The sequence below is a fragment of the Labrus bergylta genome, chromosome 8, assembly GCF_963930695.1.
Source record: "Labrus bergylta chromosome 8, fLabBer1.1, whole genome shotgun sequence".
NCBI classification, from domain to species: domain Eukaryota; kingdom Metazoa; phylum Chordata; class Actinopteri; order Labriformes; family Labridae; genus Labrus; species Labrus bergylta.
This window is the reverse complement of record NC_089202.1, coordinates 18,363,321-18,379,548: the sequence shown is the minus strand read 5'-3', so window position 1 is coordinate 18,379,548 and position 16,228 is coordinate 18,363,321. Positions and strand designations below refer to the sequence as shown.

Sequence of the window (16,228 nt, the reverse complement as noted above, 5' to 3'; positions counted from 1 at the left end):
AAGAGTAGTGATAAATGACATGCTAATTAAAGATGGTGTCTGATAGTCTTAAGTGAGGTTTATATTACAACTCAAGATTTATGAAAACATGTTTAATCACATGATCATGCAGCTTAAAAGGATAAAACTAACTCCAAAGTTGTTGTTTTTTTTCCATTGTAGGTAAATGTTCCTTACTGCAGAACATTAGTTATCACTTTTTTTTCCTGTCTTTAACATTTGCAAAATACCTTTGCAGCTGTTTCATTATTAATATTTTCATTTATTTCTCCAAGTATTGAGCCTCATTCCTCTAGTGGAATACGTTTACAGTAGGACATTTGAACAAAAAAAATGATTATGTAGACTTTTTAATGTGTTAAACTGGAGTTACCACTGTCAAGGTTGAAGCAGGGGAGAAGGGAGTTTGTGTGTATATGCAGAGCTGGACCCATTTCCATTTTTTGTTAACTATCTTTTTAGTTATTTTTTTTTTATTGATTTCTAACGTGGAAGTTTATTTGGAAAAACAATTCGAAAACCTTTGACTTCTGGTGAATTCTGTTTCCGTTAACGTCCAAACCCGGATCTTCCCTGCACGATGGATCGAGGACAACCTGATGCAAGAGCATAGCGCCTCCTGAACATTAGAGAGCTTATTGAATAATGAGCCGAAATGCCCGCTTCGACAAGGTCACTTTTTTTGTGAAACATTGCTTTATGAAGGTACCTCCGCAGAGACAGACGGAGCAAAAAAGTTTCCATTATTTGTAGATTTTCAATACAGACTTGTGTAATTTAGAGTTTCCTGAGTCATCACGGGCTCTTACAACTCAAATCTATTGACATTGCAAAAATCGGATTTATTTTTAATTTTATAATAACTTCCGTTATCATAACAGAATTAACTGATTAACTGCAGTCAAAATTAAAAACTTTATTAAGGGATTAATGGTTAACTAAGTTCATTTTTTTCATTACCTGTGCCCACCTGTGTGAATGTGTTAAGAAGTACCTGCTTTAGCATTTTGTAACAGGAGTATCTGCACATGCATGAGGAATGTCTGCTGTCTCTCTTTGCTCGTTTGTGCTTGTAGCACAGTTGTAAAATTGTTTTTGCAGCTCATTCACACATGAGGGAGAGCAGAGCCAGAGATCATTTTCAGTGCTCCACATGAAGGAGCATTAATCCAATTCAAACAGCTCCGAGGAGACGGCCCCTTAATAACTTATGGTGACTAAGGAATTTGTTTATGTTTGTAACAGCGCACTGAAAGATTAATAACCTCCTCAATAAGACTTACACAATCCTTTCTGCAAGGGAACACAATGACAAAACACCCAAGAAACTGATGTGTAGAGATAAATGAAAGGCAAATTAGCCAGTGGCGATGTATTTAATTACACTTTACTTCTGTCACAGCTTTAGTTATGCCCCTGATTTCCTCATATTCCTCGACTGCCTCCGGCTTTGGTAAAACAGCTTCATCAGTAACATGAGCCAGCAGATTCATCAGTGGCTCAGTCCACCAGGGCTGACATAAATGCACAGCTTAGTTTAGCCCGGAGTCACAGGCTGCATGCTTGTTTCCTCCTCAAACAGACCATGACACATTAATTCACCTTTACCTCTCTTCTCAGCTCTCCTTCCTTCATTCTCTGTTTTTTTTTCTGCATGTCATACAAGAGACCCATCTCGGCGGTGCTCAGCTGCAAAGATTAAATGGGCTTTCTATCGATTGCTCTTTTCTAATGCACCAGCCTCTCCAAAGAAATACCGAAAGCATGTCATCACCCAGGCTGAAAGAAGGGGTTGGGAGGGTGAAAAGTGTTCACATTCTGTGTATTTCTAACTTCATCTCTTCTTGACAAGATGAAGAGAGCAGCAAGGGAGCGTGAGAGCAAGGCTATCACGCTGTCGAAGGAATGGGAAGGTGCTTTTCTGCAATTGAGCAGTGGCTGCTTGCCAGCGTCGCCAAAAAGCTAGCCTGGGTGTCACCCTGTTGCCATCTGGTGTTAGAGAGGGCAGAAGGAGAGAGAGAAAGGGGAGCTCCAGGATTTGTTGAATGAGAGAGCAGCAGGTATTCACAAAAGGACAAATGACCTCAACCAAACTCTCCAACTTTTACGACCACGGCCTGGGCATGTGGTGGTGGTTTGACTCCCAGCCACGGGCTCTCCAGCACAGCTGCAGCCAAACATAACTGGCATGGCGGCCATGTGTGCATGAGCTAGCGGTGCCGAGTCACAGCGGTGGTGCAACAATGGCAAGAGCTACTGTGATTCCAGAATGCAAATGAAGCCCAACTGCAGCTGTAAGCATGGCCGCGGGCACAGCCAGACGGAATCTGACTGCACACAAACAGACGGAAGAGTGCAAACACATGCACAAAAACACCCGCTCATGCACGCACACATGGATTCACAAACTCGCACACAACAAACAGTCTTGCACACGCTTGCAAATACACATATGCAGCTTCATTTTCACACTCTCACACACTGATGCTTACTTCATCTGTACTTGCCAGCATCTTAGAGCACTGCAGCATAACTCCCTTCTCTCTTTTTTTTTTTTTTTTACCTCCTTCTCCAATTCCCTCCCTCAGGAGCTCCCTCCTAAGCAGGTGTTAGCTGATTTCTATTCCCTCTGGTAGCTCTGTTTTGTTCTCCGCAGCAAGTGCTGCTGCTGTGAATTATCCTGACAGCACCTTACCCCTGGGCTCTGGCCCTCACCTTCTCCACCCCCCACTCCTGCCCCCAACTCTCTTCCATCTCTTTCCCTGCTCCCCCCCTTGGAGCCTCCATCCTTCCCTTCCTAACTGGATCTCCTCCTTTCATCCTCACTCTCTTACCTGCCCCCATGGTGCAGGTAAAAATTCTGGACGAGAAGCCCAGTGGTTCTGAGCCTGCACCAGCCCACACACACTCACACACACTCACACACACTCTCACACACACACACACACACACACACACACACACACACACACACACACACACACACGCGCGCACACGCACACGGGCATAACAAAGATAGCTCTCTTTTAAAATGTGCACCCAAACACACATGCTGGCAAATATGCACATACATGAATTCATGGACACACTCATGTGCTTTGACTAAACTAGAAGCCAACAAACTCCAGCAGTTCTCTCGGTTATTTGTGTTTCTATTGAGATTGAGTGTGTCGTTGTGAAAATGTTCTTGCACCCCTGGAGCCAAAATGTTCCTCCCTCTTGGTTTGCAAAAAGGCCCAGACAGAGAATGACTTATTTTAGATTGCTCATTAGTTTAGCGGCTTCAGACAGCGGCTAATTGCACTCCATTCACTCTTCACAATAAATGGTCATCACTCTGTTTGAGTATATTACATATTTTGCATTTTTCCACAGACATGTGTCATTATCAGTCAGAAATGAATGGTGGGGGAGAAAATTAATGAGCTAAGTCAGTGGTGGAGCTCTAAAGGCTTATGCATGCGAAAATAAAATAAAAAACGAAACAAAAGCCGAACGAGATCTTTTATTCCATTCCAGATTGAGATTTTTGGAAATTCGCTAAATGCCTTTTCAGCACATCAATCTTTTGTCTTTGATGGAAATTGCAAGATTGCAGCGCTTTCAGTGTAAGTTAATGTCCACATTTACAACAGTGGCAGTTCTGAAACTCTCGTTAAACTGTGTTTTTTTCATTAGTCCCACTCTTCTAAAGTGTCACAGATGACCGCTGGCAGCTTGTATTGGTTGGTCATCCTTTACACACACATACTGGCCAACACTAGGCTGACTTTTTGATGCCTCATTCTTTTTGACTCCACTTTATAGCCAATGGTCCTATCGAAAGTAACTGCTCCCATGCTATTATACTCCTTTGTCTCCTGTCACTATCGCCCGGTAATTGCTGTTTTTATTGTAGCCTCTTAGAGGCTCAAGTGTAAACTATAGGGTAAGCCTCAACACTGTGCTGGAAGCTTAACCGCATGGCTGGAAATATTAGTTCAGTCTCACAGCACCAGGCAGAGCACAAACAATAGAAATAGGTAAATCCTTAACAAATTCACCTGTCATACATCTGTATTTAACATATTTTATTTACTTAGAAATTGAAGGACAGTGTTTGGGGCTGCACAGTGGTTAGCGCAGTTGCCAGTCTTGCCTCACAGTAAGAAGGTACCTGGTTCGAATCCTTGACCATGCAGGTGCCCTTCTGTGTGGACTGTGTGGCATGTTCTTCCTGTGCATCTAAATTCCCAGTCGGTGTGAATGTGAGTGGGGCTGCTTGTCTTTGTCTGTGTGTCAGCTCTGTGATTGACTGGTGACCAGTCCAAGGTGTACCCCGTCCCAGCTCGCCGTGACCCTGAATGGGAAAAATAGAAATCGATATTGGATGGAAGATGGTGTTGGTTAATTTAAAATGATGGTCATAGACTTAAAGATGAGCTATTCCTTTTTTTCAAATCAGTAAATCCAAGCAATACCTGATTAAGTTGAAATTTTACACACCTCAATGTTATGCACAAAATTGGACTTTACTTTGAACATTGAAGGGAATTTCTGCCATGTTTTGTGGGGATGTACAATCAGTGTTGATGGTAAATTCAGTCAACATGGGTAAATATTTTCTCAGTGTGCTACATTCTCCAAGAAAGCCGAGTACTCCTTCTGGCCAAGCTTAGCCAGTAGTTTCACATTCTTTCTCAGATAACATGCAAAGAAATCAATGCTGAAATAGCCAGTAGTTCTTTTGAGCCACCAAACATGTCAAATTTTGGCCCTAGTTGCCAGAAGAGCTACCAATTGTGCAGCTATGTCGTGCGCTTTATCCTCAAGACACATCTGAAGGCGATATATCCAACTTATAGAGATGAGCGAGAAAATGAAATTACCCCTTCACTTTGTGTGTTTTTGCAAATCTCTCTTCCCAAGAAGAATTGTAGACAGTGAGGCAGCTTTTCATTCCAGGTTTAATACCAAATGTCAACATATTCAAGGTCAGTGAAGGATTGTGGTCATGTTTGGAGAACCCAAGCAATTTTTCTTCTTGAAACTTTACAAGACTTGAACAAAAAGGTTTCAGTGAAGCCACTGAAAATGTTGTAGGGCATTTCAGTTCAGACTCTATTCAGTTGTTTTGAAGGGCTTTATACTTTGTATGCTTTATGTATGATATGGAAATGTGTCGATATGTCTTAATGTTGTGATTACAGGACTATTATAAATCCAACGTTATCCTATTTTATCCAGAGCAGGCACCCTAGGGAGCTGGTTTAGCTCAGTTTATGGTGCAGGTGCCCTATGGACATGTAGACAACACTCATTGTTGCAGTGTCTGAGAATAGTTGGTGTATGTCAGCCAACACTCTCTCTCCACACATTTTATCTCTCTTAGCTGTCCAAAAAATAATATTTAAAAAAGAAGATCAATCACCCGATGCATCTGTTTCTTGTGAATTTCCTGCCATTTATTTCAAACTATTCAACAGCACAAGTAGTCAAACCAGCAAAATGCAGGAAGGAAATGATTGCTAGCATGTAGACACAGATGTTAACAATACACGTTCATAAACAATAACCAGCCTTTGCAAATGTTCTCTAAAAAATGAAATGAATCACATTACATTGGACCTCAAGAATACACACATTGCAGTTGGCAGGAGATACTGCATGCAAATACAATTTAGCATGCAAACATTTATTTCAAGGAACAACTTGGAGTGCCAGCTCAGTGTAATACAGATTTGTATCATCACATCCAGTGGAAAATGTATGAATAAAGTGACACTGAGGCATTTATCTCTTGCAAATACTTTAGTCTGTCCATGTTTTGTACTTAACTGTGTGATTTTATTAATATAAAACTCTAAAATGTGACTTTACAACTCAGCTGTGCTTATAAAGCCTGTTATTGTCGGAGGATGCTACACGCAGGGCGACTCGGTGTGGATCCGTATTTAAAGCTTCTCTCTTAAAGCAGTGACAGCACTTGCCCACAAATCTGTCAAATTACCAGTGCATAGGGTGTATTTAGGAGGAGTCTACAGGGTCTTGTGTAAGGCGGGCGCATGTGTGTGTGTGTGTGTGTACTCACTGGGAGAGGAAGTAACAGTTTAACTACTGTATTGATTTCAAGAGTGCTAAGGGGTTTAGGCGTCAGTCCAGAGAAAATGGGGGGTAAAAGAAAGAGGGAGTGGGGCTCGTCCCTGGTTTCAGCACGCTCCGCTTTTCTCCCACGCTTGATTCGATGGTAAAGGTCTGTGGCTGCCCATTGAAGTTGTACAACTGCTGCATTGAGTACTGTATGGCTGTGTGCACTCTGCAGTGCTCTATTGATTGATGTGTGAAGAGGGATTAGTGGGAGGGAGGGGAGGGGATGTTGGATGAGGGGAGGGATGGGCAGAGCGGCCAGAGGCAGAATTGCGGATGCAGCATTTGTACAATAAAGAGGGGCAGATGTCATATCTTTGGTGAGGCCAAGTTAGGCACTCGAGGGAGATGCTCTGTCCTTCTGTACATGAGGAGGTCTTGGCGAGCTTCTTGGATCGTGATTCCTCGGTTCTGACAACAGAATATTTGGTTGATGTTTTTACCCGTCTTGCAACTATGGCAACATGAAAGCAACATGAAAAAAAACAACTTTTTATCATCATATTGAGTGTCTTACAAACAAAAAAGGGTAACATTTGGTTTCCTCTGCCGAGACAAAAGCTGTTTTTCATTTGTTGCGAAGAAAAAAGCCATTCAAGCAATGTTTTTATCAGTGGTTGACTACAGTGATATTCTTTATATGCATGCTAACACATCGTCCCTGGAAATGTTGGACTCAGTGTTCCATGTTGTGTCCTGCAATATGTCTCTGGCTTGGGTTTTGGCGCACATCACGTTCTTGTTAAAGAATAGACAATGGATTTTTGAGCGAGTTTCATGAAACATTTTGTTATCCAGACTTTTTTAATTGTTGTTTTTTTCTCATTGCAAATCAATTGCACAGAAGGATGTAGACAATCTCCTTTTTGAGATCATGAGAATGATTTGCTGCTCATTTTTTGCAAACATGATCATCTCAATAATATTTTCTCGTGAGTGATGAAGCATTACTTTTATGTAGCTTTTTAAATCAGTAAAAATGTTAGAACTTCATTAATCTGCATGAAACATTAGCTGTTAAACAACTGTCTGTATTGTGTAATTGTTGGGGCCGAGGTCACTTTATGACGTTACATGTCGAGCAGCTGAACACACAACCAATTGTCTTGATGCTTAAGAACATTTTTCACAAGAGTAGTTATTTCTGGCATAAACATCAGTCACGTAAGAGACACATTTTATACATTCCGGCACATTCCTCCAATAGCAAAAAAACATTGTTGGCTTGAGTGGGAAGAAAAATGACATGACCATACAGATTCAAAACAATTCATTCAGCGTGACTTATGTGACATTTCTTAGATTTCCTGTCAAGTGGAACCCCCATCGACATTCATTTTGCCTCACCAGCGACGGTGGAGAGCTGGCGACCTGCATATCCATCTTGCTGCGCAGTGCAAGCGAGGCGTCCAGGTGGTTTCTCACTCCTCGCCCATCGCTCTCCTCCTGCTCTCCTGTTGCTCCCTGCCTGACAGGTGGTGCTGGAGTCAGGAGGGGAGTAAGGGATTTTCATCGATAGGGAGCAGAGCGGCTGAATGGGTAGTGAAGAGGAAGAAGAGGGAGGGCGGCAGGGAGAAGATGGGGCTTTGGCGAGGTGGACACAAGGTTGGATTCGGGCCATCCAGAGTTAATGGGATCAGACGAGGAAGAGAAAGGGATATCTGTGCTGGTTAATGTTTAATCCCGCACTACCAACCTCTTGTCTCCGGCTTGAGGCTCCCAGCATCTGATAATCCTTGGGCTGCCGTTCTTCATCACCAAGGTGTCGGAGGGAAGTGCCTCTGTAAATATTTAATTGGCTGCAGCATGCCGGTGTTAATTATGCGGTTGTGTCTCCTTTGCTTTACTCTGTGCCCCGGCATCACAGGCTGCGTCCTCACACTTCTCTTCTCTTTATATTGATGATACTCTTCTATTCCTTTCTCGGTACAGCACTGCGATTATCACCCAACAATACTCTTACTACAACTGCTTAAGCACCGCTTCGTCTGCTACACAGTATCCAGTAATTATAGATTCCACTTACGTTTCTCGCCGTGACTTTTTTTTTCTTCAGGACCTCACCTCACCCGTGCTATCTCTTCCCACCTCTCCCTTCTAACCTTGTGCTACGCCTCTCTCCTTCTCTTTTCAATTTTAAAACTGCGGCAGGCTCCGTTAAAACGGATTATTGTTATGGGTTTCATTATAGCCTCTGCTGTTATCCGTCCTGACGCCAATCATGCTTTCAAAAGTATCACCACCCCCCTTTCCCCCTCCCCTCTCTGTGTTTATTTGATCGTCAAGGGCAATGTGCAATAGATGAACAGTACAAAGACAGCCTTGCAAGGACTATGCAGGCTAAAGTTGTACAGCTCAGTAGAGCTCTAGTCATAAGTGTCTGCCAGCAGCAAGTGCAATTACAAACAGGCGCATGTATAAGTCAGGAGAATACAAATCACATAATAGATGTCTCATGGGCACTGAGCAGGCAGCCTTGCAAAGATACAATGGATGAAAGTAAAGATACAAAAACATTGGACTATAGGTAAAGTGATTCTTGCAAGGGTCTACCTACAGTAGGCCTTAAGTAGTGAAAGTCTGATTCACAGATGAGCAAAACAGTTTTATGCATTTTTAGGCTGCGTGTAACAGCTGAAAGGAAGAGCTAAAGTGCAGGTGAATTAATGGTCTGCTATGTGGCTCACGGTTTCTTGTGTGCAGTCCCTCAGGCATGTCCATAAAATTTTACTCTCTTAAAAATGTCAGACTAATCCAGACCAGAGGCTCGATACACTGTGCAGACAAGGGCTCGAGGGGGGGGTCGTTTTGGACAGCATACAAGAATGTATGTGTGTCTGTGAGTGTGCGTGCATAGTCTGGAAATGGGGGGGCTCGGTTTGTGTGCCAGAAGAGCAGGTCAAAGCAAGGACAAGAGATACAGGGGGCCGTGATAGACTGTATCTGCTGTACACAATAGTGAGGACAGAGGGGCTCAGTAAGCCATTGTCCCCATTAACACCAGTAGCCACTGCAGCGTTCACCACCAAATATGCCAAACATGGCTTTATGTACATCAATGTAACTTATTAATCTGCTTTTAAGCAAGCTTTTTTTTTTTTTACTTCATTTTACCCTTTTAATCTGGTTACTTATCTGGTTTTATTCATCAATTTCTCCACATATTGATTTATTTGACTCTGATTTACTTCTAAGTCTAATATGTGCAGGTATAAGATTACATATGGTGCTTAAACTGTTGCACAAAACTCCTGATAACATCCTGAAATTTTCAGGGAATGCTGCGTGTATGAACATATAACCGAAAAAATGTTCACTCTGACCAGTCCTGGACTTGTTTCCTACAAGCCCCTCATCCATTTTAAGGCATGATGAGCTGAGGTGAAAAGCAGCAGGCGGTGTTGGTGATGTGTCTTGGCACTACATGATCATTGTTCTTCTCCACTCTTTTTTTAAGGAAGGTCATGTATTGAGCGTAGGACTCTGTTGCTTCGTCCACCACTAGTGCGTTTAAGTCATGTCTAACCTCCTGAGTTCCCCCCTTCCATCAGACATGGATAGCCTCCCTCTGTGAGATTCATGTGTGAACAAGCAACTCTGGAGAAATTCAGGGACAGCCTGCCTTAAATTTCTTGCAGTTTTTCAAAGTGCATATGTGAAAACTGTTTGAATGTATTCTCACTCACGGGAGCGATGAATAAAAATGTACATTTAGTAGATTTATGATGCCATTTCCTCACTTCCTGATTTTTTATAGTGCTATTTTCTAACTGCATGCTGCCGTTATTGAGTGCTTATTAATTATAGAGTAATGTATCTATGTTTTGCTTTGTGTGTGTGTGCGCGTGTGTTTATGTGGAGGCAAAGGACTTTTACTTGTCTGAAAAGTGCACAACAAATTAACTGATTAATGCTTATTTTTCAGTTCATTAATTCATGTAAGCCCAGTTGCGTTTAAAATATGTTCTAGATTTTTTTCTGTGGTGAAGTAGAAAAAAAAAGCTTAATTTTTTGGAAGTCACATTGTTTTTTGTGCTTTCTGAATTCAAAACCTGCAGGGTAGACGCAGGTTAAAGCCTCCCCCCTGTTGGCAAGCTCCCTCCTCTCCAGAGTGTCAATGGGCACGGCTCCTGAATCCTCCTGGTGTGTGCGGTTCATCCGCCTGCACGCTGGGCCCCAGGACGGAGCCGAGAAAAAGCAGAATTTCTGATAGAGATCAATAGTGCCATAAGTAGCCCAGAATTTGAAAGCGATGTCTGAAGATTCTGTTTTGGCCATGCAACAGCACTCGCCTGGTTGCACTCTAGACTCATTATTGTTCTGTTTGATCAGGGCCGCTGTGTTTGGCCGGCAACATTTGTATTAATCGCCTGATGGGATAAATAATGTGGATCACATCAAAGGGAGGGAGACATGCTGTCTTGCAGCCAGATGATGATAACATTTTGTTGTCTCACACCCTACTCTTCCACCATCCCTGTAATGATATGCTGCAGATGCAAAATCTTTGGTTTCTTCATCTGTTCAACAATGCCTGCTTAACAGTACTTCACTTTACAAAACATTTTTTGTATATTCACAACAGAATTCTTACTTTGAACAGTTGCCATGAATGAAACTGCAAGAGAAGTGCATTTCTGGCGGTGACAGTCACAGTTAATTGCCATGGATGTTGAAATAAACAGGAATTTACAGTCAGGATAGGACAGTGGATCATGATCCAAAGCTATTTATTTTATTTATCTGGCCTGATGGAGAGTGACTCCTTTTTATGCCAGCCTCAAGTGGCCACTTAAGAAACTGCAGTTTTTTGTGTTTGTTTTGTTTTCCAGGCCTTGGGATAGCCACATAATTATACCAAAATAATAAGAAAAACAAAGGAGAAATTATAGTCATTACTTGTATTGTACATTCTTTGCTTTCCACTGGAAGTAAAGATGGCGATATGAGTCAGTGAGTCCACATTTTTTATCTAGAATGAACATCTGGATAATATTTTCAGAAAAAACACTTTCGTACAGCTGTCCATGGGGTCCTAAGCTCTAAAAATATGTACATCAACCATAAATATGCAGGCACTTTCAGGCATAGAGCCAGTTGACATTCCAGAGGACTGAGGTTGCATAAATCCTGGTCTGCTTTAGGTTTTTTAAATCATCTGTGTGGAGAAAACACAATAATTCAGCTGAAAAGCAAAAAGCGGAACAGATTGTCTCTCATGCAATATTTCTTTTACAAAAAAAACAACAACAAGAACTGAGCATGAACCACAGCATCGTCCTGAAGGGACACTTTAGTCTCACACCAGAGGTGGTCGCCTATCTATCAGCTACAGACGCTGATCCTGTTTGTTTGCTCTGCTCACTTGTTCATTTCCTAAATAGTTTCACTTATATCGATCACTTCAAGCTGAGAAATGGTCAAAACAACACAACACACACACAGTAGTGTGTGCATGTGTGTGCGTGCATGTATTGTAAAGAGATGATGCTAGATATTTGTGTGTTGTTTGTTCATTCCTGTGTTTGCTTGTCAGGGGAATCTTTGCCTTGTTCATTGTAGCAATGAAATCGGGGAACAAGCCTTTATCCCGGCCTGCTTGTTGGCTCGTCGGTGAGGGTGTTTGCATTCGATTGTGTTAACTTGCATGTCTGTGATATTCATTGTGGGAGAGGAAGTGTGGGCTGAATGTGTTGACCTGGTTATCATGTTGTGCGGCGCCTGGGAGCGGAGGCAGGGTGATACAGGTTTTAGAATGTGAGGTGCCAATCGAGCTGTGAAAATGGGAATTGAGTAGGGAAATGGGAATAGCTCCCCGCTGCTTTGTAACCTTTGCAATGTTGTTTGCAGCATTCGGCGTAGGCATTCATCATTCATTCAATCAAAATGCGTGCGAGGCCTGTTTGTCCCTCTGGTTGCATTATGGGATGGGGAGCGTCTTTCCTCTGCGTGTGCGTCTGTAATTGCGTGCGCGAGGTAGTGTATTTATGACAGCATGTCACACTCTTTTTCGAGCCCTGAGCCCTGGAACTGAATTGAATTAACCTAAATAAAGTCTTGTGTGTGGAGTACAGAGCACTTGAAAGGGAACAGCTGAAGGCTTGAGCAGAGGAGTGTCTGAGTCTGAGACAGGAAGCATGAGTACAGAAATTATTTGCAACAGTGCTCTGTTTGTTACAAAAAAAGATAAACGAAGGCCTGTGACAGTTTTTGAACATTGGACACAATAGCTAATGTGCTACGCCCCTCCCCCAAGGCTTTCAGAGAGAGAGAGAGAGAGAGAGAGAGAGAGAGAGAGAGAGAGAGAGAAAGAGTTGGAACCAGTTCTGGGATCCTTGGCCGGCCTAGATAGCAGAGCAGCAGCAGTGGCAGCAGCAGAGCCCATTAATGCGATTACAGCTTTTAGCGGGAGATTTTCAGGGCCAGTTTTCTTTTGAGGCGTCATTAGTTTGTCCTCTTTTCTTGTTCTCCACCGGTATGTCAGTAAACAAACATCCACATTCACACCCATGAGCAACACACACCTAGATTCTGTAACAGCTTATAGATGCAACTATAAAGCAACACACGCATACAGTCATGAATATATGAATACAAAAACATGACTGTAGCCTATATACTATAGTATACAAACATGCAGAAAAAGAGAACAGGCATAATTAGTCCTTAGTTAAGGGATAATGAATTAGCATGTAGTGTGGTTTGCGATCCTCAGAACTTTCTGCAATGCAGTTTGAAAATCTTCCGGTCCATGATGTGCATTTTAACTCTGAATCCTCTCTAATTATTCTTTGTAATCAGACCATGATTCCACATAGTCCCTTTAATTTCAAATCCAAAGTTCCTGCACATTTAGCGGTGCCACCACCGTCCTTTTGGCTCTCATCTCTCAGCCGATTACCAGTCAGTGAAGCTTAACGTGTCTTCCACTTCGTGCGGCTATTTAACGGAGCTCGAGGTGCTTCTTAGCTGCTCGCTGCAGCGGCTTTGGTTTCATAAAGTCACCATTTATTAAACCTTAAGGCTAGACCACAGCAGAAGCCTATTGAGATATTGAGGTCATCCTGCAGACGGAGGGAGACAGAGATTGTGGGAGATAAAGAGAGGACACAAGCTGAGGTATCTGGTGTCATGCGGTGATTTGGCAGAGTCGAGATGGACAGAGCCAGGTGTCTTACTGGGGAGCGTCGGCAGGAAAGATTACTGCCAAAATAGAAGGTCTTTGGTTATCTTTGTTTTCAGTCCAAGCAGGTTCACATAAATGAAAAGTTTGTGAATCACACCTCACAGATGCAAAGTTTGTGTTTCCTCTTCAGCTAATGGCTCTTAGGATGTCTGTACTTGTGTGTGTTTGTGATTTTGTCAGCATGTGCCTCTTTTTCCCCCGAGTATGTGAGTGTCTGTGTGTGTGTGTGTGTGTGTGTGTGTGTGTGTGTGTGTGTGTGTGTGTGTGTGTGAGTGTCTGTGTGTGTGTGTGTGTGTGTGTGTGTGTGTGTGTGTGTGTGTGTATTTGTAGGCAGGATGAGCATCCCTTCTGTTACCGTAGCTGTCCCTTCATTTCACGCTCCGGCAGCTCTGCGTGAATCCTCTTCCCTTGGCTCATTATCAGTGCTGTTCAATGAACGCGCAGCGCACCAGAATGCAGGGTAAAACCAAATCATTATTCAAGTATGGGGGTCAGTGCAGACATTGTGACTCCTTTGTTCAGTATATTTATTATTTTCCCTTTCGAAATAAGTGAGCAGGATGCAGAGCACATCCCCCTGTTTGATGAGGGAGTCTACGTCAAGAACCGGACCTGAGATTGATGAACGCCCGCCGACCGTCTGGTGTCATTATTGGACACTCATTGCTCTTTTCTCTGGTTTGTTTCTCTTGGCAGGGTCCAGTGTGCACGCAGCAGAATACGGACACCTGCCGGACAACATTACAGTGTTGGAAGGAGAAAGCGTCACTTTGAGGTAACTGTTGATCCTACACCTGCACTTACTAATTACATGAAAAACATGTTTGTGTTCCTCCCCCACCTGTCCTGCCACTTTAATTGCCAATTCTCTGTCACATAACTTCAATTAGGCATCCCACATTGTGCCATATTTCCAGCTCTGTCTGTCTTGTAGCTAATTAAACATGCTAATACCTGTCGGATGACGCTGCAGTCCTCCGGTCTGTTCACCATTTCCTTTTGCTTACATGTAACAATAGCGGTGCAGGGGTCAGTTTGGTGCCTGGACAAACCGATGTCAGCTGTCTAACTTTTAGCAGTACAGTCACAGCTTTCTCAGAATCAAGCAGAAAAACAGCCAACCATGTTTTTTTTTCCCTTTGCGTCAATGCAACCTGGCTTGACAGAAAAGGAAAAAAATCCAAGTAAACATTACCTTCATCACCTTTAAGCCAACACATCTAAGGATCTCTGCGCAAATTCCTCGTTAAGTCCCTGTTTTTGTCCCTTGAAAGCAGAGTGAACCTTCAACTAAAATCAAATATGTTATTAGTGACGCCAAGTAAAGCTCTGCCAATATTTGTTAACAACAACATGCCAGTCTCAAAGTTGAAAATCAAAGACCCAAAGGATGTGGATCTATAATGTCATCAAGATGTGTAGCCTGAAGCTGTTTAATTAATGCTGTGGTGAGGTCAAATCTATAGAGTTTAGTTGGTTGTTTTCACACTTGAAACTTTTAACTGAATGCACCTGGGGGGTTAAAATCTGCATGTTGAGTGTCGCCTTTGCAGTTTGGTGTCAGGAAAGCTGAACTGTTCTGTAACATCAGGAGAGAAAAAAATACAGGAGAAAGCAGAGAGAGCAAAGGGAAGCGAAGAATACGGGGACAACAGCAGCCTGGAGTGAAAACTAGCTAACTAGTTTCCTTATGATACCTGAAAATATTAAGATACAAATAAGTCTGACTGTAAACCCAGTTGAACAGTAAAGTCAGGAGACAACCACAGATTGATTTCAAATATTTAAAACGGTTGCCTACCTCGCGTGCTTGTTAGCTAACATTTTACCAGTAATTTAGCATCTAGTAAAGAAAAAACTACAGAATACAAACAACCCTGATTATCCTATTACTTTGAGAGTGATATGAGTTTAAGATTATGCCACCACAAAAAACAAATGTGAGTAAAATATTGATTCAAACCCACCATAATATCTTTTCTGTCAAAGGATTCAGGAAGATGTAAGTGGTCCAGCGTGAGCAACCAAAGGTGTTCAGAGCTACAACCCTCTATGACTCGGCATTATCAAGCATGTGTTGTGAGGGCTTTTAGCTGGTTTTGAAACTGAAATCAATCTTCTGCTTTTTCATGACCTAAAAGAGCAAACAAGACCATCAGCAATGACTATTATGAAGTATTTTTTAGTGCTTGTCAGATGTAGTGGTTAACAGTATGCTACAATTCAAAACGACCACAGCAAAGATTAACAATGAGTGATGCAACTGTGTGTTAAACGACAGAAGAATTATATTTTTTTGTCAGATAGATGGACATCTTTGACCACAAGGGGCGCCAAATCAACACAAACTGAAAAGGGCTCCAGGAGCTTTAGGGAAACCCAACTAGGACTTTTTTTAGATTAGGCCTAAGCGTCTCTTGTTTTTTCTTAAAAATGCTATAAAAATGAGGCCAGCTTCCTGGATTTACAGCTGTACAGAACATTATGTCTGTTTCATGTTAGTGCTAATCCCCTTCCACAACTTTTTGGGTTGCTTAAATCAAACACTGCCAAATACTTTTTGTCTACAGGTTCAACCAAAGGCTAATTATTCCCTCTGAGTTTGTTTTCATGAGAACACTTTAAAAGAGCTCAAAAAGGCTTATATTATCCAGTAACTTACAAGTTAAAAAAAATAAAAGATTAAATCAAAGACCTGTCTTTTTGTGGCACACATGTTTTCCAGCTTTACGGTCCTGTGAACCAGCTCATGACCCATCGGGCTGGTGCAGCTTGCAGCTCCTTTGGGTTTTCCAGCTATACAGTAGATTGGGAGCACTACTGTAGACTGAACATAAAGTAACTCCTTTGTTTTTTTTAGAAGTTTCATTTCACGGCATATTGAGTGTGGCCTCATCAGCAGAGATGTGATGTTGA

General features: G+C 42.3%; 1 protein-coding gene across 1 annotated transcript in view; it reads left to right on the top strand.

Annotated features, from left to right (window-relative positions):
- iglon5 (IgLON family member 5) overlaps positions 1-16,228 on the top strand; it is a 112,444-nt gene that overhangs the window by 70,519 nt on the left and 25,697 nt on the right. The window contains exon 2 of the mRNA XM_020633524.3: positions 14,009-14,087. Coding sequence (XP_020489180.1) covers positions 14,009-14,087 — 79 coding nt within the window. The remainder of the gene's footprint in view (positions 1-14,008; positions 14,088-16,228) is intronic.